At 38.6% G+C, this 26,654-nt stretch overlaps 1 protein-coding gene across 1 annotated transcript; it reads right to left on the reverse strand.

Moving 5' to 3' along the window:
- Positions 1–2,077: 2,077 nt before the first annotated feature.
- Positions 2,078–25,925, reverse strand: lig1 (ligase I, DNA, ATP-dependent). The gene is made up of 27 exons (XM_073856137.1): positions 25,768–25,925; positions 25,381–25,443; positions 25,071–25,242; positions 24,814–24,976; positions 24,463–24,594; positions 23,856–24,371; positions 22,145–22,250; positions 21,935–22,030; positions 21,295–21,351; positions 21,132–21,194; positions 19,405–19,514; positions 19,138–19,304; positions 18,905–18,981; positions 18,614–18,710; positions 18,299–18,393; positions 17,343–17,428; positions 15,234–15,349; positions 15,011–15,106; positions 13,565–13,675; positions 9,791–9,862; positions 9,560–9,704; positions 8,385–8,467; positions 6,345–6,497; positions 6,209–6,262; positions 5,978–6,121; positions 5,776–5,868; positions 2,078–2,350 (listed from the first exon to the last, which is right to left on the reverse strand). Exons 1-27 carry the CDS (start codon positions 25,782–25,784, stop codon positions 2,276–2,278), a joined length of 3,159 nt encoding a protein of 1,052 aa, XP_073712238.1. The 5' UTR covers positions 25,785–25,925; the 3' UTR covers positions 2,078–2,275.
- Positions 25,926–26,654: the final 729 nt, after the last annotated feature.

Here is a 26,654-nt window from a genome sequence, read left to right on the forward strand (position 1 = left end):
AGCAATGGGGCGTCGCTCACTTTTACTGTAGTTGTAGGCACGAATGTCATTGTTTTGCTGCATTAATAAAAATGTCTTATTTAAATTATTGAAATAGCTAAACCCATTTTTGGGTGTCTATGAAAGCATGGCATGCTTATGCGCATATATTAATATTAGGACTAGATCGACTTAGTTCCAAAGATTTCATGAAAAATGTGTTTACGAAATTGACTTCTGATTGAAAGGAGAACATTCAGCTGAACGCTTCAAGCTCAAGAAAACAACTTACATCTGCAATCTAAATTAACCAACCAAATTCAGCTCATGGGCTCGGCTGAATAATTAATACCGTATTAATTACGAATTTATTACATTTGTATTCATTCAGTTCAATGCTTTAATCTAAGCCCTGCATGCTGGTAAAGGCTCTGGTATGAAGACTGCCATAGCAAACACTTTAAAATTCTCTTTACAGTCTTAACTCTGACAGAAGCACAGTGTCAAAACCTGCCAGGCTCATTTCAGAGAAAAAGAGAGAGCAGCGAGGAAAAGAAAGAAAAATCTTTGAAAGGAACGCATGAAAACGAAGAGTACAAAAGCTGGTGGAGAGAGAAAGAGCTGGATAATTTAATTTTCCATCTTCAGCCACTGACAATAGAATAGTTACCCAATTCATCACAAAGCCACTACTCTAAACACACACACACACTTTAGCATGAATACACACACATGATCAGGAGTCTAGACACACAGAGAACTAAACTGATTCCATAAATGTTATCCAGTCGATGAAAACCTAGCAAGTCGTTATTTTTGATTTAGTGTTTTCTACATAAAATCATCCTAAATAATGTGAAAATGTAACTTTTATAACTTTAAGGGGTACTTTTATGACTTTTTTAAACATGTAAAAGAGGTCTTCAGTGTCCCCAGAGTGTGTATGTGAAAAGTTTTAGCTAAAAATAACCCATACACAATTTATCATAGCATGTTAAAATTGTCACCTTATAGGTGCCATTTTTGGGTGTGTCACTGTAAATTCAAATAAGCTGATGAAATGCAAACACTGATCACCATAATGGTGGTTTGTTCAAATTGAAACAGCTGTCATCTGTCAACATCTGTCCCCTTCAAACATCTGAGCAGTGTTGAGGAAAGTGTTTCCTTCCAGAAAAACACGTATTTTTTTGTGATTGTTACAGGCAAAAATCCTTGATCTTGCGGCACGTTTTTTTTTTAAATGCGATGAAATTGCGGGAACTTGCAAAAATTGCGTGAATTTGCAAAAACTGTGGGAACTTGCAAAAACTGTTTGCAGATTTAGCAGCTTTTCAATGATGTTCACATCACCTAATCACGTCACTTTACAATGTTCCCATGGCAACAGGGGACATGACTGCGCTTGTGTGAGGTAAATGCAAAAAAAAAAAATCTGCTAAAATATATGTTATTTTTGCTACGAAAATATGCGAATTATGCTGCAAATTTGAAAAAATGTGTCCCCCACACAAATATGTGGACTTTGACTGATTATGCATTGAATCATGTGATCGCATAATCACGTTTTTCTGGAGGGACTGTTTTAAAATTAATGCATTACAGTATTAAGTTACTCCCAAAAAGGTTTTTGGGATTTATTTCCTTAATTGCTTTACTTAGTTACTTTTCATGGAAAGTAATGCTTACATTACCTTTTAGTTACTTTTTGCGTTACTTTTTCTTGACTGAGGCTTGATGTCTTTCAGGCCTTGCAGGTGTTTTATGACTGAAAAGTTCTGCATTCAGAAATTGCATATTTCATCAAAAAAAATTCGAGCTCTGGCTTGCCATCTCTCTGATTCAAACTGTTCCCACACAGGCGTAAGCATTGAGTGCATAATGTGACTATGTTTAGTTTAATTCAGTAAAATTTTTTTTTTTATCAAATTAAACTAAAAAAGTAATTTGCATTACTTTTTTGAAAAAGTAACTTGCAGACAATGGTTTACGAAAACTAACTTACTGTATTACCATAGTATATTTTATATGAAACTTACTCAGAAACATAAGACAAAGACATACACAAGGACATCTGGAACAAATATCACAAGACTGATTTTGTGAAAAGCAAGTGTTTATTTAAGCTCTATCAATTATTTGAAAGACTATTTACATTATTAGTTCAATTTTTATCAAATCTTACAATATCACAGTATTAAAAAATTGTAATGGGCACATTTTAATAGGCAACCAAGTATTGAAACGATCCACGGGCCATTCGGAATAAGGACAACAGAAACCAATCAGAGAGGATTCAATAGTAGTCCTCCAGGTCAGGTTTGTCACCCTGATTTTGAATCTGTTGCTGTTTCTTGTAGAGATCAGCAATCTGAGAGAGAGAGAGAGAGAGAGAGAGAGAGAGAGAGAGAGAGAGAGACTTTGATGCTTTAAATTCAGATTAAAGTAAATCCTGACAAATAGATGTAATTATGATGACATCACACAAGCCATAGACAATGATCTGTAAAATGAATGTAAAACTTTTTGTTAATGATAAAAACGTTACAATACCATGCAGGCATAAATGCAATATGGATATCTACTGCACAATTACACATTTCACCAAGTAGCACTATTTGACATTGCCATTTTGAGGAGACCACTGGCTTTCACTTTACAAAATCCTACATTCAAAATGAATGCATGGAGCCAGTATGCGTCTTGGAGCTGGTGAGTCTGGCTTGTGTTAGATCAGCGGTCTTCTATTTGGCCTTTTATCTGTCACTGAACTTACTTTAAATCAGCGATTTTCGAGGTTCTATGATGCCTTAGTAAAATGCAAATCTACTGACACCAGCTGCTGGCCAACCGAGCCTTATAAAGCAGAGATGCTTACAGAGAGCAAATCTATGACAGACATTTGTGTTAAAGACCTGATCCAACAATACTGGAAAACTCGACGAAAAACTTAAACTTACTAAACTACATTTGGTCATCGTCATAAACATACAAGATCAGTTTAATCTAAATAAAGGGTCACATCTGAAAGTGGGAGTTTGTAAATTGTATCGATACAGACAACAGATAAACATGCTTTAGTAATTTAAATTAACTCTTTCTTTGCCAGCTTTTTTTCTGAAGTCTACATTTTTTTGGATTTTCTCAAAATTTTAATGCCTTTCAGAAAATGTTCTTCTTTAAATATACAAACATACAATATATCAAATGAAAGAACAGACTCTCTGCTTTAAAAAAAAACATTTCATCCTATCTTCATTTGTTCTCTTTATATCATCTCTTAAATATGGGTAGGTTCCTTTAAAAAATACAAAAATTTGAGCAGAAAGCTGAAATAATTGCTTTTTTGTAAAGGACTTTTGTTAGCGATCTAATGGAGACTGATTATCAAAACATACACAGAGTTTTTACTGTTTTTAAATAAGTGGATGCTTCAGTGTTTTACAATTTGGGTAGATGTGCCACCTAGTGGATAATAGCAGAAGTATGGGCTGCGTCTGAAAACTTGTAGCCTCGCTGCCTCATGAGGCAATGACTTCGGAGGCATGAAGGCAGCGAAGAGAAACGCTTTCGAACACACTTCAAAGGCAGCGTGTTTGAAATATAAACAGAGAGCGCCTTTGTGATAAGTAATCACATATTTAAAACTACAATACTAATTTATCGCTAGAAATGCAACTAAATATTTAAAAAATAAGGCTAAAAAAATTATTTGCACTAAATTTGTGCTCCAGCCGCATGCTAGGCCGCCATTTTATTTTTTCTAACTCGATCAATCACATCGCACGCGCATAGAATTGTGGGACAAGATCTCAGGGGTCAGGAAGTAAACCTAACATTGGATTCGGACATGCCTTGATACCTTCCTGCCTTGGAAAGCTGCCGCAGAAGGCAGCAATTTAGAGTTTTCGGACACAGCCGTGGATTGCCGTAAAAACTCGTCATTGGCAGGGAAGCGTTTTCTCTTAATTGATGAGATAACTCATCAATGGCGTGGAAAGAGTTAATGAGAACTACTTTTTTACAATTAAATACAAATTTAACCGATTATCCGAAAATGATTGTATGAATGATTGTAATTGTTGAAGGCCAAAAGATGAAACTTTTGAAACGGGGTAAATGGGGAACTTGTACTTTAAAAGTGCATTGCGTTAGCAGCGCAAAAGGTTGTGGGTTCAACCCAAAGAACAGAAATAATGATAAATACGTATACTTTGTAATGCACTGAAAGTTGTGCGTGACTGCATAACATCGGTTTTGTTTGATAAAGCTCCATTCACACTGGGCGTCAGCATTAACGCTTCTCATTTCCTTTGAATGGGTAATGTCATGTGTTGCCGAACTATATTGCAGATCCGCCGGCATTGTTTGCGGAACAAGTTGAACATTTCCTAACTTTTCAAGCGCCAACGAAGGCGTCAGCCAATCAGATCACCTCATGTTAACTCTTTCCCCGCCATTGACGAGATATCTCGTCAATTAAGAGAAAACGCTTCCCCGCCAATGACGAGATTTTCCGTCTTTCCGCAATACCGCTTTTATTCACTAGGTGGCGCCCTTCCGCAACTTTTTAAAACCGGAAGTATTGCCCTATGGCAAGCAGCTGCATGTCCGTGTCTGTTTTAAAGATCGCTCTGAATGGGATCTCTATGAAAAGTCCGTCACAAAATTGGAATTATCTCAGCTTTTTGCTCAAAATGTGGTGTTTTTGCAGAAACCTACCCATATTCAAAAGCTGATTACAAAAGAACTACTAAAGGTAAGATGAAACGGTTTTTTTTTTTTGAAAGCAGAGGGTCTGTTCTTTCATTTGGAAGAAGAACATTTTCTAGAAGCCATTAAACTTTTGTGAAAATCATGAAAAACGCTGGCGCTGGCTGGCAACTTTTTAAAAAAACGCTGGCGGTGAAAGAGTTAATAACCAAGTGCAGACGCTACCCAATTACGTTTAAGTAAGACCGGAGAACAAAGTAACATAAAAATAGAGGAAAGATTAATCATTGCGGTGGGTAAAACTAGAGCTATACTAGCGCAACCAAACTGGCATCTATTAGCCGTCAAAACAAAAGCTGCCTTTTTTGTGTTGTGGTCCCCTGTGATTGGCTGGTGTCACTATGACAATCGCATCATAGGCACGCCCTCTGTCTAGTGTTAACGCTGACGTCCTGTGTGAATGTAGCGTAACCGAATACCAAATATCTAAATGTTTGTAAAACAAATTATATTGGATTTGCGCATTTAATGATTTAATAAAAGAAACCAGGTACCAAAGTTTTCTGTATGAGCAGAAAGTGCCTCATATCATCTCTGTGAGAGTGTGGCCTCCAACCATCGGGTGACAGGACTAAAAGAAAAGCAAAATCAAGGAAGTGTGAAAATAAGGGGGGAAGGAGTGAGTTGAGACAACGTGGCACATAAAGAGATGGATTTCCTTTAACGGATCCACTCCACTTGCTCCACTAAATCACAGTGTCATGACGCTGTGAACTACACCAATGTCATTACGTTTGACTTTCAAAAGGAATACTACATTAAAATGTCACTCTTCCGGTGCAACTACAGCACACGCATGCACGAAGGCACAAACAACGTCATTTCCCGTGCTATACATTATGCATATGACATTTGCCTTCAAAACAATTTCTGCCCCATGTCGGGTAATTGCTATCGACTGGTGGATTTTTCCTTGTGAGCATGTCAGAGCTGTTTGAAGTCATTTCCACTGGGAGGATTTGCAGGGTCGGTGGTTTATCTATTTGTGTCAACTGTTACTCGTCTCCGTGTCTTGCATCTTACCTGTGAACCTGTGGTGGCATCTTCTGGTTTTTTGTCATCTCTGATCCTGAGGAATCGTGGAAAACGGAGCGAAATCCCTTTCTCTGGGTCCACCTGATGGTGAAGGAGAGAATGACACCATAACCACCCAAACTGAAATATGACTCGATCGAATGAACATACCAGTCAACAAAAACACAAAAAATGTGCGTGGTGCACTGACCAATCCCATGGCTGCTTTGTAGACCGGCGACAGTGAAAGGTCAGCACATTTCACCTCCCACACTTGCACCGCCTCCAGCCAAACGTCCGGTTCTGCCGATTGGTCCACGCGGTAATACGGACGTGGTTTAGGTAAAATGTGCTCCTGAGAAGTATTGTGCATAAAAAGACATTAACATACATCACACGTATCCAAGCAAACACCCACAAACAAAACAAAAAACTGCTGTACCTTCAAGAAATTGTAATGTTGCTCCAGATCTTCATCTTTAAAGCCCGTTCCAATCTGGGAAAACAAAAAACGAATGTTATTTTACAAAAGCACAAAATTGCTTTCAATTTAAACAAACACGCTCACACATACACACCTTGCAGACAGACTGGAACTCCTCGTTTTCCTCATCGTAACAGGCCAGTAAAAATCCTCCATAGCTGCCTGCTCTCTTTCCCTTTCCCAGATAAGCTCCAATCACACACAGATCTACAGTGTCCCCGACACCCTCCAGATAATCCTTCTTTAGCTGAACAGAAACAGGCCATTACAAACAATACAACAGACCGTATCACTGGAAATGATCGTTCTGACAGTCGGATAAACGGCATATCGGCACAGCCACAGAATTAGATTTTCTTGCATCCATCGCCGTAACTCTGACCTGCTTTTGGGTAAAAATATCTACACATCCATTTAAAACACCATATGAGCTTATCTCATATGAATGTAAAATATAAACAGATTTTTTCTTGTTCCATTGACAGAATTGTGCAATTGTGTCATCCATAAACCTCACAACACTTATCGTTTTATTTCATACTTTTGCAGTGTTTTGTTAATATTGTACAGCAGGATTTATTCAGAATTGTGCAAAATCCACCAAACTTAACACATATCACTTTGAAAAGTACTTTAATAAAGTACTAATAATAACAGACCTCATGATCTTTTACACCGCAACGGGATAGTTTTACTTCAGTAAGATCATTTACTTACTCTCATGTTGTTAAAAACCTGTATAAATTTCTTCGTTTGATGAACAAAAATGAAAATATTTTGAGGAATGTTTTTATAGGGATGGGCACGAGTACTCGATTAATCGAGTAATCGATGATCAATCATGAATATGATAATCGCATGTTTTTTTTTGTGGTTATGGCAGAATTTGGATGTCTGGTTAGCATTACAAGCACCTGTGGTAGTAAAGACTGGGTCTGTGTTTGACATTGTGTTAAGCTGCGCAGACCGGCGTATGACATCAGTACCAAGCTTGATTAAAAAACCAGAGCCACGGCAACCCCCCGATCCATGCAACGCTGTGAAGCCGAAAACAACTCACATCACTGAGGCACTATGATTCAAAAGGATGCCCTGATTTTTGGATTTGCTTTTGGGTAAGACGAAAATACACTCGGTCAGGTGCAAAATGTACAGCGCCGTCACAAGTTCAATGGGTTATCATTTCATATTTAAACATCAAATGTCAAGGGATACCAAAGAGCCATAAGAACAATACATTTTGACTGAGAACAGGTCAGAGGACGACACGACATAGCTAATTGCTAAAATGATAGCAAAAGACTTAAAGCTGCTCAATGTCATAAAGCTCGTGCTTTGACTGAACGTGGTTTAAAGCAGTGGTTCCCAAACTTTTTCAGTGTGCGGCCCCCCTTGTGTACCGTGCATTCGCGGCCCCCCAAAGAAAATTTGTGACAAAAAACTGTTCCAAAACATTTTAATAAAAAAACCATTAAATTATACAAAAAAGTAGTGCTTTTGGTTAGTAGCCTTATTTTTTTAAGTTTAATTACACAAACTTCATGATAAATTAATGTATTTCATAAAATGTCATAAAACTGGGGCCCCCTTGACACCATCTCGCGGCCCCCAGTTTGAAAACCACTGGTTTAAAGCACGCTGTTATGGTGCACATCCACAACAAGAGTTAAACTTTCTGTCAAGTACATCATTTAATTAAATTCTTGCATACATGCACGTTGTACAAAACATTTATGTTGTATATAAGGCTTACAGTCAAGACATTTCCTGTAAAAGGTTTCTGTTAAAAACGTTAAATTCATTAATAATCTAGTATGTGTTCATTTTTCTGTCATAGTTTCTTCAAAATTAAGTTTTATTTGAGTGTTTTTAATAAAAATAGTTTAATTTTCACCATGACGCATACCCCTTTGATTGCACATCCCTAGTTTGTAACCAATCCGATTAGAATCCCCATTGACTTCCTGTTTTCTTTTATCCTACTATGGATGTCAATGGTTCTTCTGATCAGTAAAGAAATGTATAATGGTTTGCACCAACATGAAGGTGAGTTAACGATGACAGAATTTACATTTTTGGATGAACGATCCCTTTACACCATCCATGAAAAAAAAACAAGGTGTGCATGTAATACCTTGAGCCAGTTGTGAGAGCGTTTGGCAATCTCATATGTCGCGTGTTTATCCAGCGTTTTCACCATTAAACCCTCGCAGGAATCTGACCGTAAAATGTAAAAAAAAATATAGACAAAACAATAACAGCATTAATATGACCTAACATTAAACGACATTTCTACTTCGACACATTTCTAAAAATGTATTTATGTTAAAGGAACAGTATGTAGGATTGTGGTCAAAACTGGTATTGCAATCACAAAACTTGTGGCTAAAACTGGTACTGCAATCACACAACTGGTGGCCAATACACAACATGACAACATAAACATCAATAAGGGGCTGCAACTCCACTTTTTAAATGACAATATCCTGGCCAGACCATTGTTGTCAGTGATATACTGTAAGTGTTTGAAATGAAAATTATTTCTTAATGTGTAGTGACATATCAGGGCCATTTTATAATAAATTGATATAAATTTCTTACACACTGTTCCTTTAATTTCATCATTTACTACTGCATTTTTAAAGTCAAAAGTTGTAACTGTTAACATTATTTAATGCACAATGAACTAACATGAACACTTTGTGAGTATTGTCAATAACTCACATTAACAAGATTAATAAATGCTGAAAAACTGTATTGCAAATTGTTAGCTAATGCATTAACTACTAAACGCAACCTTATTGTAAAGTTTAATGGTGCGTTCACACCAGAATTGAAAAATCTGAACTTTGGCGGATTTTCGCGGCGCGTTAACCAATCAGGAGCTTGCTCTAGCAGTGACGTGATTACAGGAAGCGAGCGGAGGCAGAAAAACAAAACAACAATGGAGGAAAATAATCATCGCTACACAAGACATCTTTGTACTTTTACAGGAATTAAAAGGATCTTGTTTGGAAGAAAGTGAGTGAGGAGGTCGAACATTCTAGTAAGTTTACTCAATTTGAGCTATATACGCCCCTCCCATGACACAAATTTATTCGTGAATGTCTCGAATGACAAGAATTTCATGCATTACTTTCACACGCAAATGAAGCGAGTAGACTCAAAATGTTTAAGCTCCACACTACACGCGAATAACACGTTTTGCCACCTCTTCCGCGTCTAGTGTGAACGCACAGTTATAGACTAAACTAATAATAAATCAATAATGAGATGCATGCGAAAATTCAGTTTACGTTTCACATTCACCTCGTACAGACTGCTCCAGGAATTCGGCGATACATTCTGTATTGTCAGAGTCCAGGGATTTCGCGAAGACAAACTCGCCCTCTTTCTCCTCAAAACTCTCTCGTAACAGAGCCCGGCGTTTGCTCAGAGGCTCTCGTACCAGAGACTGAAAAAGACAAAACCGAAGATCATTAAAACTAAAATAATATACAGCTTGCAATAAATTTGATTTCATAAATATTATAGTCTTACCTCTCCGTTCAGGTAGAGCAGGTCAAAGGCGTAGACACACACCTGAACCTTGATCTCAGACGCGTCCACATCCTGAAACACACGCGCACACACACACACACAATTCTGTTCAGTTCATGCATATTCCTTACCGTCTCAACCATCTGTCCATGACCCAACACCCTGCGTTTTAAAATTCTCTCTTTCCCAGTCACCTCTTCTGTTACCCTGCATCTCCATCTGTCCTTATGCCCCTTTCTGCATTTACATTTACAAATTTGGCAGACACTGTTATCAAAGCGCCTTATAGTGCATTACATGCTATACGTTATATCAGTATGCATGTTTCCTGGGAAACGCAACCCATACCCTTTGCGTTGACAATAGGGCTGGATTACAGTGAATGCAGCTGTGGATAATATTGCCTTTGCGATTCAGAATCGATATCAGACATGCTTTATTATTCTGAATTGGGATTAATCGTCCCAGTCCTAGTTGTTAAAGGGACACTCCACTTTTTTGAAAATATGCTCTTTTTTCAGCTCCCCTAGAGTTAAACATTTGATTTTTACCATTATGGAATCCATTCAGCTGATCTCCGGGTCTGGGGGTACCATTTTTAGCATAGCTTAGCATAATTCATTGAATCTGATTAGACCATTAGCATTCTGGCGTAATAGTCAAGTAGTTGGCTGCAGCAGGCGCAATGATATTACGCAGCGCCTGAAAATAGTCCCTTGCTATTGAAAGTAACCAAGGGGACTATTTTCGGGCAGTGCGTAATATTATTGTGCCTGCTGCAGTCATGGTACGCATCAAAGTCCTTGATTATTACGCCGGGATGAGAGTTCCTAGCCGTATCGGCCTAAAAAAAAAAAAAAGTGCAACTTTAATTTTCTGTTGTTTTAGTACACAATGTAACTACAGAAGAGCCAAGTTTTAAATATGAAAAATACCGAAAAACCCTTGGTTATTTTTTAGGGCAATGACAATGGTCTTATCAGATTCAATAGATTGTGCTAAGCTACGGTAAAAATGGTACCGTCAGACCCAGAGATCAGCTAAATGGATTCCAAAGATGTAAAAATCAAATATTTAACTCTAGGGGAGCTGGGAAATGAGCATTTTTTTTAAGTGTCCCTTTAAGTGGTCATATTATCAGATTTTTGTTTAAGATGTAAAATAAATCTTTGGTGTCCCAGAGTGCGTATGTGAAGTTTTAGCTCGCAATACCCTATAGACGGTTTTATCAGACGCATGCGCGTTTTTGTGATTACAGGTCTGGGCGGAACTTAACTTCCGGTGTGACAAGTGGCTAAACTGAACTCTGGAACAAATACCTAGTCGTAAATAACAAATGTTTTGGTTTCCTAAAGATGAGGGGAGACGAAAGATAGGTTTGGCAGCTGATCTATAGTTAAGTACACTTTTTAACACAGTAACGTCAGCTCAGTGTAGTTTTTGACGCGCTTAAGCTATAATTTGAACTAAGGTAATCTACTTATTTATTTTGCTTGTTATCAAAAATAAACTACCCTCAAAGGACTCTGTTGTTATTGATTCTTTGCGGAGTTTACCGGAAACGTTTGTTCCACAAAAGACGTTTGCTTATGTTGTTATTGCTGAAACCGTCTACATATTATTTATTATAGCATGCTAAAATTGACACTTTGTAGGTATGAGCAAAAATGTGCAGTTTTTGGGTGTGTCCTTTAAAATGCAAATGAGCAGATGAAATGCAAACACTGATCACCATAATGGTGGTTTGTTGAAATTGAAACTCAATTGTGCAGTCAATTATTTTCTCTCCTTCTCTCTGCACTAAATGGCAGTGCCGTGGTTGGATAGTGCAGATTAAGGGGCGGAGCTATTGTAATAAGATACCCTACCTATGTCACAAAAGAGGCGAAATCTGAATGATCTCATTTTTACACGATAGCAAAGAATAATCAATACAAAGTTACTGGGTTGTTCTTTTTTACATTTTAAAGGTTGATAGAAGCACTGGAGACACAATTATAGCACTTAAAGGTAAACTTCACCCATTTGCATTAAGCTTTGTACCGTTAGAACCCCAGTCATGTTTTTGAATGGTCGTGCATCATTCCCTCAGTTTCCCCTGAGAGGGGAGAAATACTGATTTCAGTGAGGCACTTCCTTCTTTCAATGATGTAAAAATCGTCATTTTGCGTCATTGAAAGAAGGAAATCCTGTATCTCTATTGAGTGTGAAAACTACAGACACTCATTCCTCATTTTTCCAAGGTGGGGGCTATGGGTGGGACCCACTCACGCTTCAGACCAATTACAGATCAGTGGGTGGGACTTACGAAAATATACAAACACAGACGGGAAAAAACGATCAGCCGCCATCTTTATGCTAAGCTAAGCTAAACAGAAGTTGTGGAGCGAGCCAGAATTCATTTTACAATAACAGTGGAAGTTAATCAATATGATATAGAAGAGGGTGATTTCGCAAGCGTGATGCTCTAATCCGCTGTTCATTGCACCTTTATGAGCCACAATACAGCACAGCGCTCAGGAACAGAAGCCCGAGGAGAAGCCGGAGCCTGGGCTTCGGCTGGGTAGAGGAGCCCGGGGAGACGCCGCAACCATCGGCCTCTGCTGCGTAGAGAAGCTTGCCTGTTCTCTCGCTGTGTGGCTTCTTTATAACATTTCTGCATCAGATAAGGATATGGACGTTCGTTTGGTGAAGGTTTCGAGGCAAGAGAGCAACTTTGCGTGCGTTTGGACATGTTTATTTCACATACGCGTTTGCTTCGGCTTCGATGAGCAAACGCGCTGCGGAGTATATGAGCTTGGACAGACTCGCGCTGTGTGCTTTCGGTTTAAGATTTCTGGATCAGATAAGGATATGAACGTTTGTTTTGTTAATGTTTCAAAGACGTGTTTCGGATTACGAGCACAAGCTCCAAGAGCTGAGGCAGCGCGTATGTGGAGATATTATGCAGGGGACGCGTTTGTGTGCAGGATGCAGGGATAAACGGACGTCTGACTAAAGTGAGTTCTAAAGTTCTATTTTCTTTGTTATACTAAGGTGGCATTTATATACACAATAGCATATCTGAGCGGTGTTTTATATGTCTATATTGTGAGAGCAGTGAGGCTGATATTACACAGATGTAATTACAGTAAACAAGAGACAAAAAGAAAATTGGTAAAACTAAATAAACATTTAAAATGCATACCCTTTTTTAACTACTTGAAAAGACATTTGTACTGCGGATCTGAAACCGCACGTTACTGTTTGAATAAGACTTTGCTACACACCAGGCCAGAGTGTTATTGTGTGTACCACTATGTAACATCACGTTTAAAAGTAAGTCATGATTGGTGTCTGTCAGACACAGTGGTGGTGGCTATTTTCTTTGTTTTACTAAAGTGGCATTTATGTATACAATATCATATCTGAGCCGTGTTCCGATTAATGGGAGTGGCTTGCAGTGCTGTGCATTGTGGTGCATAGTGGGAGTTGTAGTTTTTCATACAAATGTGCTCTAAAGTCACATTTTGTCTTTTCTCTGTCAAATAGGCACACAATTCTACATTTATGTTACATTTTGACTACAAATATGACTCACTTTCCATAAAGATTAATGTTCCTATCGGTGAAATGGCCCTTTAAATATGGAAAAAGTCAGATTTTCATGCTATGACCCCTTTAACACAATGCCCCACCAAGTGAACTACAGGAACACATTTTTTTCTTTAATATCTTAATGAGGTAAAAAAGGGGGGGTACAAAGGGGTAAATGAAAAAAACATTTCTCCTCACCTTTCTCTTACGTGTGGTAAGAACCTGAAATGGCTGAATCTGTTTCTTTTCTCTGTCCCAGGCCACCGCCTCTGAATCTAGAACACAGGAGCGTACACTTGCTTTTTTCACCTGAGAGAGAGAGAGAGAGAGAGAGAGAGATACACAATAATTAATTTAATCAAACTAAATCATAGATGCTAACTGAAGCCCCGCCCCAGACACGCCCATCCCAGCCACTGCATTTTAAAATCTCCTTTATAAGGTCACCTGAGCTTTAAAAACTACCACTTCACGCAACCATAAACAGTCACAACAGACCCTCAGGCTGTGTGACATTTACACTTCAATTGATGCTACGAGTAAGTGCGTATTATGTTTGAAAGAACCGGCTGTGATAGACGAGAATAATGCCTGTAACCATAGCGACTGTGACAAAAGTAAATGTCACAGAGCAGCTGAAAGTTTTGCCACGATTGACACATTATTTTATAAACGGCCAATCAAGGCGCAAATTCTTCAGACAATACTGAATGCGGCCGCCGCTCTCATTCACAACTCAAGCGTGTGTGAACGCAAGCAAATTTACCAGCGTAGCACAGCCGTTGTGCTTGGATCAATTTACAATACATCTTGATTTTGATTTGTATATCAGACAAGTAAGTGAAGGCAGATAGAGATATTCAGGTGTCGAGATTGGATATGGACACAGTGATAAGCAAAACAACAAAAATGTGTGTGAGAGCTTGCATTGATTTATCTGTCTGTAAGCGTGTACCATTCATCACATTTTTTCATTGCTTTAGGGCTGGGATCCATTATTGCTTTTTTGGGGGCAGAGGAAAAAAAAGATACACCGACAAAGACAGAGACACAGAAAAAGAGACAGATGTCCTCTCTCTTTTCCATGTTAGTCTGAGCTTTAATCAAGGGGCATGACAGTCCGAGTAGCTCCGCCCACCGAGAAACCATATGATAATTTTGTAAGATTTTAGGACTACTAATATTGACCCATGGCCTCTTTAAAACATCAAGTCAGTTGTGGCTTGCCAAAAGGTCATGGACTGCTGCTTCTTCACAGCCAACCTGAGTTCATTTTGACAGACTCATCACAATGTGAAGGAAACGTTATTTAACTATTTATGCTGCATATCATAAAAACAGCTTAAATAAGCATTTTAACCCAACATCTTGCTGTCATTCTTTCACGTGTGCATACACACCTGTCATCAATTGTTACGCTCCTATTGTCTCCTGACAGGAAGGAGCAGTCACACCGCAGGAGCGCTAACCAACACTTCTGGCACCATACAAACTTCAAAGGCTTATATTCAGCACAAAAGCAATTAACCAGCCGTCATGTCACACTAACCTAGCAATGACTGGTGACAGAAAACGTTTTGCGGTCCACAAAATGAGTTTCAGAAGGCAAAAAAACCTTTGCTGCTCTTCTTGCATGTGTGTTACCTGTGGTATCCGAGAGATAATATCCGGGTATTTGCTCGTGTTGTCCTCTTGATTTCGGCTAAAGATGCGCACCTCCCCGTTTTCAAGAATATGGATCTGTTCGATTTAAAACCAAAACAATTAACAATTCAACAGAGAGATGATGACATTGCTATGGTAACAGAAATCCACACTTGTTTGACTAAAGCGCCCCCTTGTGGGCTAAAATCTAAATAGCACGCACCTGAGCTCGCTCTCCGTCATATTTATATTCACAGGTGAAAGTAGCCTCATCAAATCGTTTCATTACCTCACCGACCCCTTTAGTTGGGTGGGCCAACATGGGCCGCAAGGGCACACCTGGAAAATAAAACATAAAAGTTTTGTTTCATTTATATAAGAACCTTTCAGATAGAGATCTTCTCATGTACATTTCTTTGGAAAGACCCAAATCACTTTTTACCTGAACCCGAAATGCGTAAATCTTTTTTACCCAACCCGAGACCAAATTATACCCAAGTCCAACCCATTGGCAATTTTTGAACTGGATCCAAATATAAGCAGCACTGTGTGCAGTCAGCAGCCCGCACGCACCGGTCACCTGATAGAAAGAAACCCTGGTGGCCTCGCAACCAATTTGGCCCACTGCTCAATTTATTTTCATTGGTTATCTTAACACGAAGGTAACCGCTAAAATGGGCATTCAAAATTGATTGACAAGTCCTGCTCAACGAAAATTAACCTACCGCCAAGCCACACAATGTCGCAAGCGCTCTTGGCAAACAGAGGGAAAAGAAATCGATGCACACGCGTGAGATAGTCCAGGTCTTCTCGGGTCCGTTCAGCAAAAACACATTCATTAAATTACCCGAGGTCACTAATATTATACAGTTTAATCCCACCGATCACAATTGTGATCGTGTATTTTTTCTTATTTCTAAAAGCTCTAAAAGTGATGATGTTGGCTCTGGGCAAGAAATTAAACTTTTAAATGAAAAAATAGATTTTCTTGATTAAAATGTATCAATGTCATGTGACTAGGGTGAAAGGTCACATGACCAGATCAGTTTACTTCCTGCTTGCACATCTAGAAGATGTCTACCTCAGACTACTTACAAAAAGAAGTAAAACATCTTAATTAACAAATAGAACTATCACATTTTGTAGGTGGGGTCAACTACAGATATATTTTGAGGATTTTTTTGAGGATTTTTTTAATGGTCACAATTGTGACAGGTAGTATAACACACTATTTCTAATGTAAATATGTCTAATTGAATTAGAATGAAATCCGACTATGATGTTTCCCACCAGTCACTATTGTGACCGAGTATAAAACCTAATATTTCACTAACTTAACCAACATAAAATCAAAGAAGGCATAAAGTTTGTGTGTTAGGGAGGTCTAAGGAGTAAATTGCATGTATTCAAATTCCAAGAAAAAATTTGGGATTATACCCGACCCGTGTCCGAGGCACGTGGAACCTTTAGACACAAACCCGCTTGGGTCGGACCTCGGGTTTTCGGATCTAATAGCGTTTTTTCATTGCATAGTACCCCACGGTTTGGTTTGGGTCAGCTTACTTTTGGGGGTTTTTCCACTGGGTTCAGTACGTAGTACGCAATACTTTTTTTAGTACCACCTCAGTTGGGGCTCCAAGTGACCCGAGCTGATACAAAAACGTCACGCGAAATCACTGTACATCACTGACTGGTCTGAGAGAATTGTCACTACCAGCGTCATTGATATAATGTAAAAGATTAGTCTCGAGTAAACCTGTTGTCATCTGTGCTTTGCTGTAAGTTCCCAAACTCCTTTTTAGCGATGAAAAACATCCACAGGTTGAGAATCAGGAACACCATAACAGTTTTTTCCAGACTTGCAGTTTGTTGTGGCAAATTCGCAACACGCACGTCCGCATATATGCTTAAATGCAACTTAAATGAGTCTCAGCGGAGCGTGTCTACTGACGCTACGGGTGTTTGTACAGAAACTGTCATGTGAGACAGAGGTAGTGATAAACGCGATGTGTTTTTGTTGTTTTTTTGTGGCGTCTGAAAAAGAAATGAATGTATGGGAATGTACAACGATGCTCTCACTTGTATGATGTCACAGCAGTAGGCAGCGCAAATATAACGACACACCTATAACCCCTCCCACTCCGAAGTGTTACTAAACTCGATGGAAAAGCTAACCAAGCCAAAGTGAGGTGAGCTGACCCGACCTGACCCAAACCAAACCGTGGGGTACTATGCAATGGAAAAGCGCAATATGTGAACCCGTGGAGACCTCCATTTTCAGGCCCTGCTATTGGCTGGCGGAGGAAAATAGTGAACTGCGATCGATCAGTACCTGGGGTGAGCTTGCAATGATTGGGCAGTTCATCTATGCCTTCTTTTAGTAAGACAGGAAGAATGGCATCATAATTGGGCATCTCACTGAAAGAAAAAATAAATGAGAAATTAACAAAAATATCACTGTCTGTGCTGTAGAGGTATGTGTATTAACACCCGTTCAATTAGTTAAAAACAATGATGGTGAAAGATCCAAATTATGCAAATTCTTATTAAACAGGCATTTGTTATGCAGAGGACACCTGCAGTTATAATTGTAATATTGTTTGTGAAATAGAGATAATTATATCTTGCAGCAACGGTTGGTGTTTGTCAGGTTGTGTTGGGCTTGTGTGCGATTACAAATGACATCACACTATTTAATAAGGCTCGACAAAAAAGCATTTTCAGCCTTCGGCTACATTTAGTATGTACGCTCAATGTTTTACCCTGAGGGGTTTCAATAACTTATTTTTTTATGTGTGCATGATTATATGAACCAATATACACATTTATAATATACAACAGCAACATCTGGATGTATATTTGATCTAAATCTAATATTTTAAATGAAATGCGGTCATTTATTGACACAGATTTTCACTAAAGACCTCAAACATCTATAAAAGGGATAGTTCATCCAAAAATGAAAATGTTGTCATCATTTACTCGCCCCCATGTTGTTACAAACCTGTATACATTTCTTTGTTCTGATGAACACACACAAAAAGATATTTTGATCAAATGTTTGTAACCAAACCGATCATAAGCTTCCATAGTAGGAAAAAAAGAATACTATGGAAGTCAATGGGGCTTCTGATTTTACTTTTTGGGTGAACTATCCCTTTAAATATCTCGGATAATGCTTTTAATTTTTGTTCATTCATGCTGTTCATTTTATACCCGTTTTCTCCCAGACCTAGCGAGAAGGTTATAAGATGTCAGATTGAGCATGTGTTAAATGCATATTTTTACCAGTATGTCTGTTTCAGGATCAGTGCTTTCTCCTCCAGCCAAGCTCTCCTGCTGTCTGTACTCATTCCTTTACCAGCATCCAACACAGCGGGTGGAAACTCTGAACAAACAGATTTTTAACATTACAGAAATGCAACTCCGCTAATGGACCGATTAATATTAACATTTGTAAATGTTATTCATTTTTGATTCATTACGGCAAAGAGTAATCGAATAGTAATTGCTTAATGCCTCGAGGTTCTTTCAGTGCTCTGATTATGATGTGTGTTAATGGCTGATTCATTAGTGTTAATGATCATTAAATGTAAATGTTTCAAACTCTTGGCCTGGGGGCGTCAGACACACAGCCTGACTGAGCGCTGCGAGAACGCTCTGCTCAGCCAATCCGATTCTCAGCTTCCCTGCCAATGACCTGTCGGTCAAACAAAACGACCAATCAAAACGGCGTATTTCATTTCAGCATAAATCTGTCATTAACCAGCAATATGGCATGCAAGGCATGCACAGAGATGTGAATGTGATAAAAACAACAGTCTCCCATAAATGACATTATTCATCAAGACCTCACACACTGATTCAGCTCGATTCAGTAATGAAATTACCCACCTCACAATGTAGCGGGCCTCAGAAAAACGACACGCCACAAACAGGCCTTTAATAATGTCGATCTTCTTATTCATTGCCTAAGAGAAAGATTTTAGAAATCAAAAACAAAAGATAAGCAAATAAATTTTATACATAGACACTACTTGCCCAAAACTTTGCTAAACCACTTATTTCAAATAAAGACAAATGCTAATGCTATGGCATATAATGGCAACATAATTGTATATACTCACAGAGTTCCCGCTCATGTTGGCAATCTCCTTCAGTTTGTTAAATACGCCACTTGCCGTCAGACTGGCCGGCGCAAACATCATTCTTTGGTTGCTGCGTGAACTCTCTGCGACCAATCCCAGGTCTCCTTTCTCCTGAGCTTCCGCCTTGATTTTGTCCAGCTGTCGCCCTAAAAATGAAAGTCAATGGTGCAGGGGTCAGGCAAAGAGAGGGTTTATTTATTACCATATCAAACACTAATATTACAAATATGTGGATGTTTCGCGCACCTGTTGCTTGAGCGACAGCTTTCATCAGGATGGTTTCACCAATGCCCAGCTCCAGACCCTGATACGCTGGGCCAAGCTGGTTCAGACATAGGTATACACAACACAGCAGGTCATCTAAACAAACAACATCAGACAACAATGTAAATATGAAGGCTGTTTACACCTGATATTAAGATGTGATCTGATCGACCAAAACGCAAGTGGACGACGCTAAATACAGGTGTAAACAGGGTGTAAAACATTTTGAGCTCGTCCACTTGCGACCACATTCAGAGGTAGTCGAAAACGCATTCGGATTGCTTTTGTGGTGGATGTTTTCGAATGCGTTCGAGCAGCCACAAAACACAGCCTACTCTCCACCTATTCATCTAATGTGATGTACAGAGCCCAATGTTTTTACATGGCACATGACTTCTAACGTGAACCCACGGTCTTCATCGCAAACTTTGGGCTTTCATTGATAAAACTGAAGCGTTTGCTCTCCGCCTCTTTCATTTTGTAAGCGTTTGTAAGTTGTGCAAGCTTATTTCATCAATTGCTTATGAGACCACATTTACACAAAGCCGGGTATTTAGAGAAACAAATATTTCCCCGCCAACGTTTTCAATAATAACAGCGTGCATACAACATTGGTTTAAAAAAATTGTCATTTACATCAACCGATTAAATACGCCATCGAGCGCCATAATAACCATGCCAAACCTATGGGTGGCAGTGCAGGGAGAGAAATAAGCCAAGCAAGTCAATCAAAATCACCAACAAATAACAAGAAAAACGTCCTGTTCCTTTCATCTGTAAACATAAGGCGCTCACATGACGTTAAGCATTTTTGGGGCATAATGTGACGTTTCAGAACTTAAAACCTTGTTTCTCCCAGTTGACATGGCAAGACATAACCAGGGTTATTAGAAATCTCCACTTTGCCTGGAGGTTTTAGAAATAATCGTTTCTTTGATAAAAACGGGTTTTCATTTAAATGAGAGGCTAAACCACAGGGAAATATCTGCGTCTTTGCTTTGTGTAAACTGGGTCTGAATATCAGAGAAAGCACTTACATGTGCGAAACTCTGTGCAGCATGTTTACTAACAACACAAGCAGCTGACTGACATAATATTATTTCACATCATTTTAAACCCGTCATTTCTCTCGCTCGTGTTTAAACAACAGCACGCATGATTGTGTCTCTTTTGTCCACTTATGATCCAATTGACCAAAACGCATTGTAATACCAGGTATAAACAGCCCCATAGAGAAGGTGACGACTGGGACAGATCTTTGTCTACATGTATCATACAGATTGATACCAAAGACCGCAAAAATCGTAAGCAAGGAAATAAAAACTTTTCTAAAGAAATTTAGACCTAATCATCAGTGTGATTTAAAGGGATAGTTCACCCCAGAATGAAAATTTTATAATAATTTACTTAGCCCCATGTCCTTTGATTGTCTTCTAAATACTTTTTTTTATGAAAACTGTAAGGCTTGTGACTGTCCCATAGACTGCTATTCAACCAACACATTTCAACAACAGAAATACATGAAACACCAAAAAAAGTCCATGTGCCATCAGTGATTCAATAAAAATTTTATGAAGCGACAAGAACACTTTTGTGCGCAATGACAATCAAAGGACTTACAGGTTTGGAATGACACAGGGTAATTTATTTGATAAAATTAAATTAAAAATCAATTAATTCTGTGCCTTTGAGCACAGAAGAATGCACACTCATCTGGCGAGAGCAGAATTACAGAGCGCAGAAGGTTAGAAAGTGTTTCGATATTCCTCAACCTATAAAAAAAAGAAGAGAATTTTAACGTGAGACACACATTTTCAAACTCATAAATGCGAGTAAACACTCACAAATATGGAAAAATACCACACTTCATACCTGCCTGAATCTTCTTCGATCTTCTCAAAGGTGCGGGCGACAGCCAAATATGGCACCCTGACAAAGAATTAAAGTTAGCAAATATAAAACAATAAAGTTTTCGATGACTACCTTTACGTGCACACTCATAATGCGATTACAATAAGATTTGGAAATATTGTGATTAACTTACACTTCATCTCATTTAAACACAATACTTCCATAAAAATGCAATTAAGTTCAAAGTATAACTGAATTAAGATATGTGGTGTATGCTGATTTTAATCCAATACACGGCATGTAAACACTTTATCTATACAGCACTAAAGTGTTTTTGTCACACACCTTAAGTGCAAATTCAGACTAAACTTGAACTCTGTCAACACAACAACGTGTTTGTCATTTAAGGTTAAATAATAAAACAGGGTACAGTAACATATATGTGAGTTCAATATTTGTGCTGTGAATAATAACCAAAATGATTAGCGAATAATCAGAAAAAAAATGCAAACAGTAAACAGGAGTAAAACGGTTTGCTGGAGTCATGTAAACATCTTACTGCGATTAAGTCTTTAACCTTATTATTAGAAATAATCACATTATTGGTGTTCATGTTAATGTAGTGTGTGATATTAATATACTTATAAAATGTAGACATTACTTTTGTCCCCTCATCCAGCAGGCGTGGTCAATGGGATGGTAATTTGCTCTTGAAGGATCATATTGGCTCTGATCAGCAGACTCCACCCCCTTTTCACTACGCAAGGATAAACCTCATTTAAGAGATGCATCACACACACAAAAAACAGCACTTTGAACAATAAAAGTATATTTTCAAGTAACATTTCTTTGCAGTATAATGTTTTTTAACCTTTTCTTGTCTTTCTGTTCGAAGATAGCAGGGGTCTCTCCAGCCTTCTTCTTCTCCCCCTCCTTCTGCTCCTCTTTTTCCAGTTTCACTGCTGCTTTTCTAGGGGCTAAAAAAGATTAAATAGTTTATTAAAACTACAATTTTACTGTTATTGTTTAATCATGTTCATGCGGTTTCCTCTGTAGGACACAAAAGGAGAACTTTTGAGGAATATTATGGATGTTTTGTTCTATTTTAAGACAAGATAAAACATGACATTCCACATAATTTTACTAATGTAGTTTATCTTTTGGGAAATTTGCATTGACATGACATTACAGAGCCCTGGATGCCCTTCTCACACCGGTTTACTTCAGGGTTCCCACTCCATTGTCAAATTCCCTGACTTTCCCTTAACTCTCCCTGACTAAAAAGATGTGTACACATATATTTTATAAAATGTATCTTAAATGTGTGAAATGAATTAACAGTGCCAATAAACAGCTGTTTAAATTGTAGTCACCAGAGGCTTGGACCTGGAAATGGTATTCCTTACGTCAGTGGTTCTCAAACTTTTTCAGCGTGCGGCCCCCTTTGTGTATGGTGCATTCCTTCGCGGCCCCCCAAAAGAAAATTTATGACAAAAACAGTTCTAAAACTTCACATTTTAATTAAACAAAACATTAAATTATACAAAGTAGTGCTGTTGGTTAGTAGCCTTATTTTTTTTAGGTTTCATTTCACAGAATTCATGATAAATCAATGTATTTTATAATATGTCATAAATATGCCAGTTTGAGAACCACTGCCTTACGTCACAAGTAAACAAGCAAATTACATTTTGATAAATGAAACCAAAATTAAAGCAACAAACAAAAATGACTTGGGCAAAAAATATATAAAATTCCCTGACTTTTAGGGGCGGTTTCCCAGACAGGGATTAGCTTAAGCCAAGAATATGCCTTAGTTAATTAGGAAATATAACTAGTTTTTTGTACAAACATGCATTACTAGAAACATTACTTGTGTGCATTTTGAGGCAAAACAAAGAGTACTGATGTATTTAAAGATATGTCGGTGTAAGTTGTTTTCAGTTTGGACAGCTCTTAAAACTGCTATAGTCTAGGACAAGTCTAAACCCTGTCCAGGAAACTGCCCCATAATGTCTGGAAAATACCTTTAAATTCCATGATATTCCAGAAATTCCATGATCCTTGGGAACCCTGCTACTTATAATATACCTTTATAGACCCCTTAATCGCCCACGTCACTGTAATGTCACCGCTCTAGCTGGAGGCAAAAAATAAGTAGGAACTCATAGCCGGCGGCCCGGCGCGCTAAAAGTTTGAGATTTTTACTTTAAAAGGTCATCCTGTTGTGTTTTTGGCTGCCAGATTAGAAGGAACAGCACTTTTGGTTCAAAAATAAAGTTTTACCGGATCCCGGCAGACATTTCTTCACAGAAATCAAGACAACAATTGTGGTTGAATGCAATACAGCGTTCTGTATTAAGACGGAGACGATCATAAATAATGCTTGTGTTTGCAGTGCACACTTCATATCAGGTATATAATCTATGCATATCTACTGTTGTGTTGGTTTTATCTAGTACAAATCAGCAAGTTTCTGTTTTATAGGTGAAGAGTCGCCAAGACACAGTCTTTGGTTACAGGTTTGAAACAACATGAGTGTGAGAATTTTTTTGTTAAAAGACAAGCGAAAATATACTTACCAAAAAAACTGCTGATAGGTTTCTTCTTGGCTGATCCCTCCTTTTCTTCTGTCTTTTTCTCTTTCTTCTCCACTCTTTCAGGGCTGCTTACGTCTTTCTTTTTCAAATCCACCTTTTCTTCTGTCTTTTTCTCTTTCTTCTCCACTCTTTCAGGGCTGCTTACATCCTTCTTTTTATCATCCACATTTTCTACTTTCTTTTTCTCTTTCTTCACCACTCTTTCAGGGCTGCTTTTGTCTTTTTTCTCATCCACATTTTCTACTTTCTTTTTCTCTTTCTTCACCACTTTGCCTACGTCCTCTTCTTTCTCATCCTCCTTTTCTTTCTTCTTACTCGCTCCATTTAACTTTTTCTCTGGTTTATCATTCTTTTCACTAGTCTTCTCATTCATCTTGCCATTGTCATGCATGTCTATGTCTGCACTTTTTTTTGGTTCATCCTCCTCTTTCTGGTCCTCCACCATAGGCTTTTCGTCTCCGCTCTTCTCTTCCACCTCCATCATCTCGTTCTCATTCCCTGAATTGAAGCGAGAGAAAATACAACATGAGAAAATGTTCAGGAATTATTGAGATAATTGCCGATGAGGTAAATGAGTGGTTCATCTCACCTGTCTGACCAGGTGAGTCCTCTACTCGTGCTCTTTTACTCTCATGACCTTCCTCTACCCCCTTCTCATCCTCTTTCGTTCCTTCTCCATCGCTTCTGCTTTCCAGTTTTCTCTTGGGGAACTGTTTGCGAGCTAAAAAACAAGAGAAATACTTTATGAAAAAACTTGTATCAGCTGGTTCAAAATGATTTATCAGTTCTATAAAAAGCTTACTTATCTGATCAACCACCTAAACCAACCTGGTCCAGCTAATGACTACACTTGACAAGCTAGAAGCTTGTACTAGTTGGAATTTTGAGCTAAAACAAGGTCGAATTACAATAAGGATCATGAGAACAGAATAATGCAGACCTGTTTTGCGTTTGGGAATGCCTGACGGTGATGTTGATGTCGGAGTCGCCGGTGTTCCTGGAGTACCTGAGGAAGCGGGGGTTACCATGCCAACCGAGTTATTTGAAGTGACAGGTGTTGATGGGGTCATGGGGGGTTTTGGAGACACAGGAGCGGACACAGCCTTAAAAAATAAGCATGTGTTTGGATTTGAGTCATTAATAACTATCCAGAAACATTCTCGTGGGTATGTTTACTCGTAACAATAGGATCCTTACCTTCTCAGGCTTTACTGCTTGGGCTTCATTGTGCTTGGTGACCTGCTCTTTAACCATTGGCTGATCTTCATCATCGCTGTCTATAATTGGTCTGCTGCGCTTGTTAACCTTCTTCACAGGTGAATCGCTTTCCTTTACGCCATTCTGAATTTTGAGAGGACTTTTAACAGGTCTAAAGGATCAAAATGAATAAGAAGGCATACAGAATCACAGAAACACGTGCTAAAATCATAAAAATGTACAATACAAAGTAATAAAATAAACTTGGGTGTTTAATATGAGGTAAGTTACACCACTAAATGTAACTTACTCAGACTTTGCTTTGAGCTGTCCATCATTCTTCTCATTGCCTTTCTTCGGCTGAAAGAAGGACCTGCGCGTGGGGGTTACAGAGACAAATTTACTGACAGTGCAAATTAAATCTGCAAGGCATTTCATGAAATACAGAATAAAAGAAAGAAAGAGTCTAAATGTCACTGCTAGTGTTAAACCCTACAGTGTAAGCACGTATTAAAGACGTCCATGCATGTTTTACTAACACGTCCAGTACTAAAATTAAACTACGCGTATACGATGTTCTGCAAAGTCACTGACACAAACAAACACGCGTAAAATAACATGCCTTAAAACTGACGAGCAACCCATCCAATTTCTTTTCATTTTTCTGAGGAAAAATGATCAAAAGTAAAACACTCACGCTATGCTTCGCTGCATGGTGGTCTCTTGCACTGTTGCTCCTTAGTAAACCGCAAATACCCGCAAGTTTTGACGTATTTTTATTGTAAATTATATCCGAAGGCTCAATGTTTTCTTCCGCGCGCTTTACTCTGTATGATTCGGCGCCAAAGTGACGTCACTCCGGAAGTATATTTTGTAAACTGGTCTGTTAGTGCCTCCTGTTGGACGGGAATGTAATTACTTTAGCAGTAGATAGATGGAGTAGGGCACAAACTAACGTTTTTTGACTTTGGCTCTATCATTCCAAAAATATTTTACTCAATCAACCCACACATTTCCGCTACAAATGAACACTTAAAGTATGTTTGAAAGTGACAGGACTGCAAACGTTACCCCCGTAGGTGAGGTTAAGAGGGTGTGCATTGACGTCACTTTTCCACAAAACGTGCAACAAAATCGCTGGTTTTCATAGGGGCTGCTGCGAAAATGCAAGTAAAACTGACTATTATCAGCTTACATTAAATTTAGTTGGACTTGATAGCAGATGTGGACAATACTTAGTTACATTAGTTACATTTACTTGAAAAATACATTTAAGTAGAAAGTAAAACCTCTGCTTGATAGTGACCCTCGCGACTTATCAACCGAACCCACCTGTGGTAAGTGGACGTTGGCATGAACGATCAATTTACTTCTCCTTTCGGTGTTTTTTGGCAGTCTGTAAAACGATAGCTCCGAATTCTTGTTAATCTGTTAGTACAGTTTATCGCACAACAGCTTTTTCCCATTTCTACACGTTTTCAGTGTTTTCGCCGATATCACGCTGTAGGCTACTCAAAAGCTGCCGCTCTGTCTTTTGCCACTCAGTGGGCGTAACCGCAGTCCCTCTCGCCGACGGTGACGTCA

The sequence above is a fragment of the Misgurnus anguillicaudatus genome, chromosome 2 (genome assembly GCF_027580225.2).
Source record: "Misgurnus anguillicaudatus chromosome 2, ASM2758022v2, whole genome shotgun sequence".
Classification (NCBI taxonomy): Eukaryota; Metazoa; Chordata; class Actinopteri; order Cypriniformes; family Cobitidae; genus Misgurnus; species Misgurnus anguillicaudatus.

Coding starts and splice junctions, on each gene's coding strand:
- lig1 (XM_073856137.1), bottom strand. Junction 22,251..23,855: donor ACCTATCAGCAGTTTTTTTG/GTAAGTATATTT, acceptor AATCTTTTTTAG/CCCCTAGAAAAGCAGCAGTG. Junction 17,429..18,298: donor ATCCTGAAACAGACATACTG/GTAAAAATATGC, acceptor TTTTTCTTTCAG/TGAGATGCCCAATTATGATG.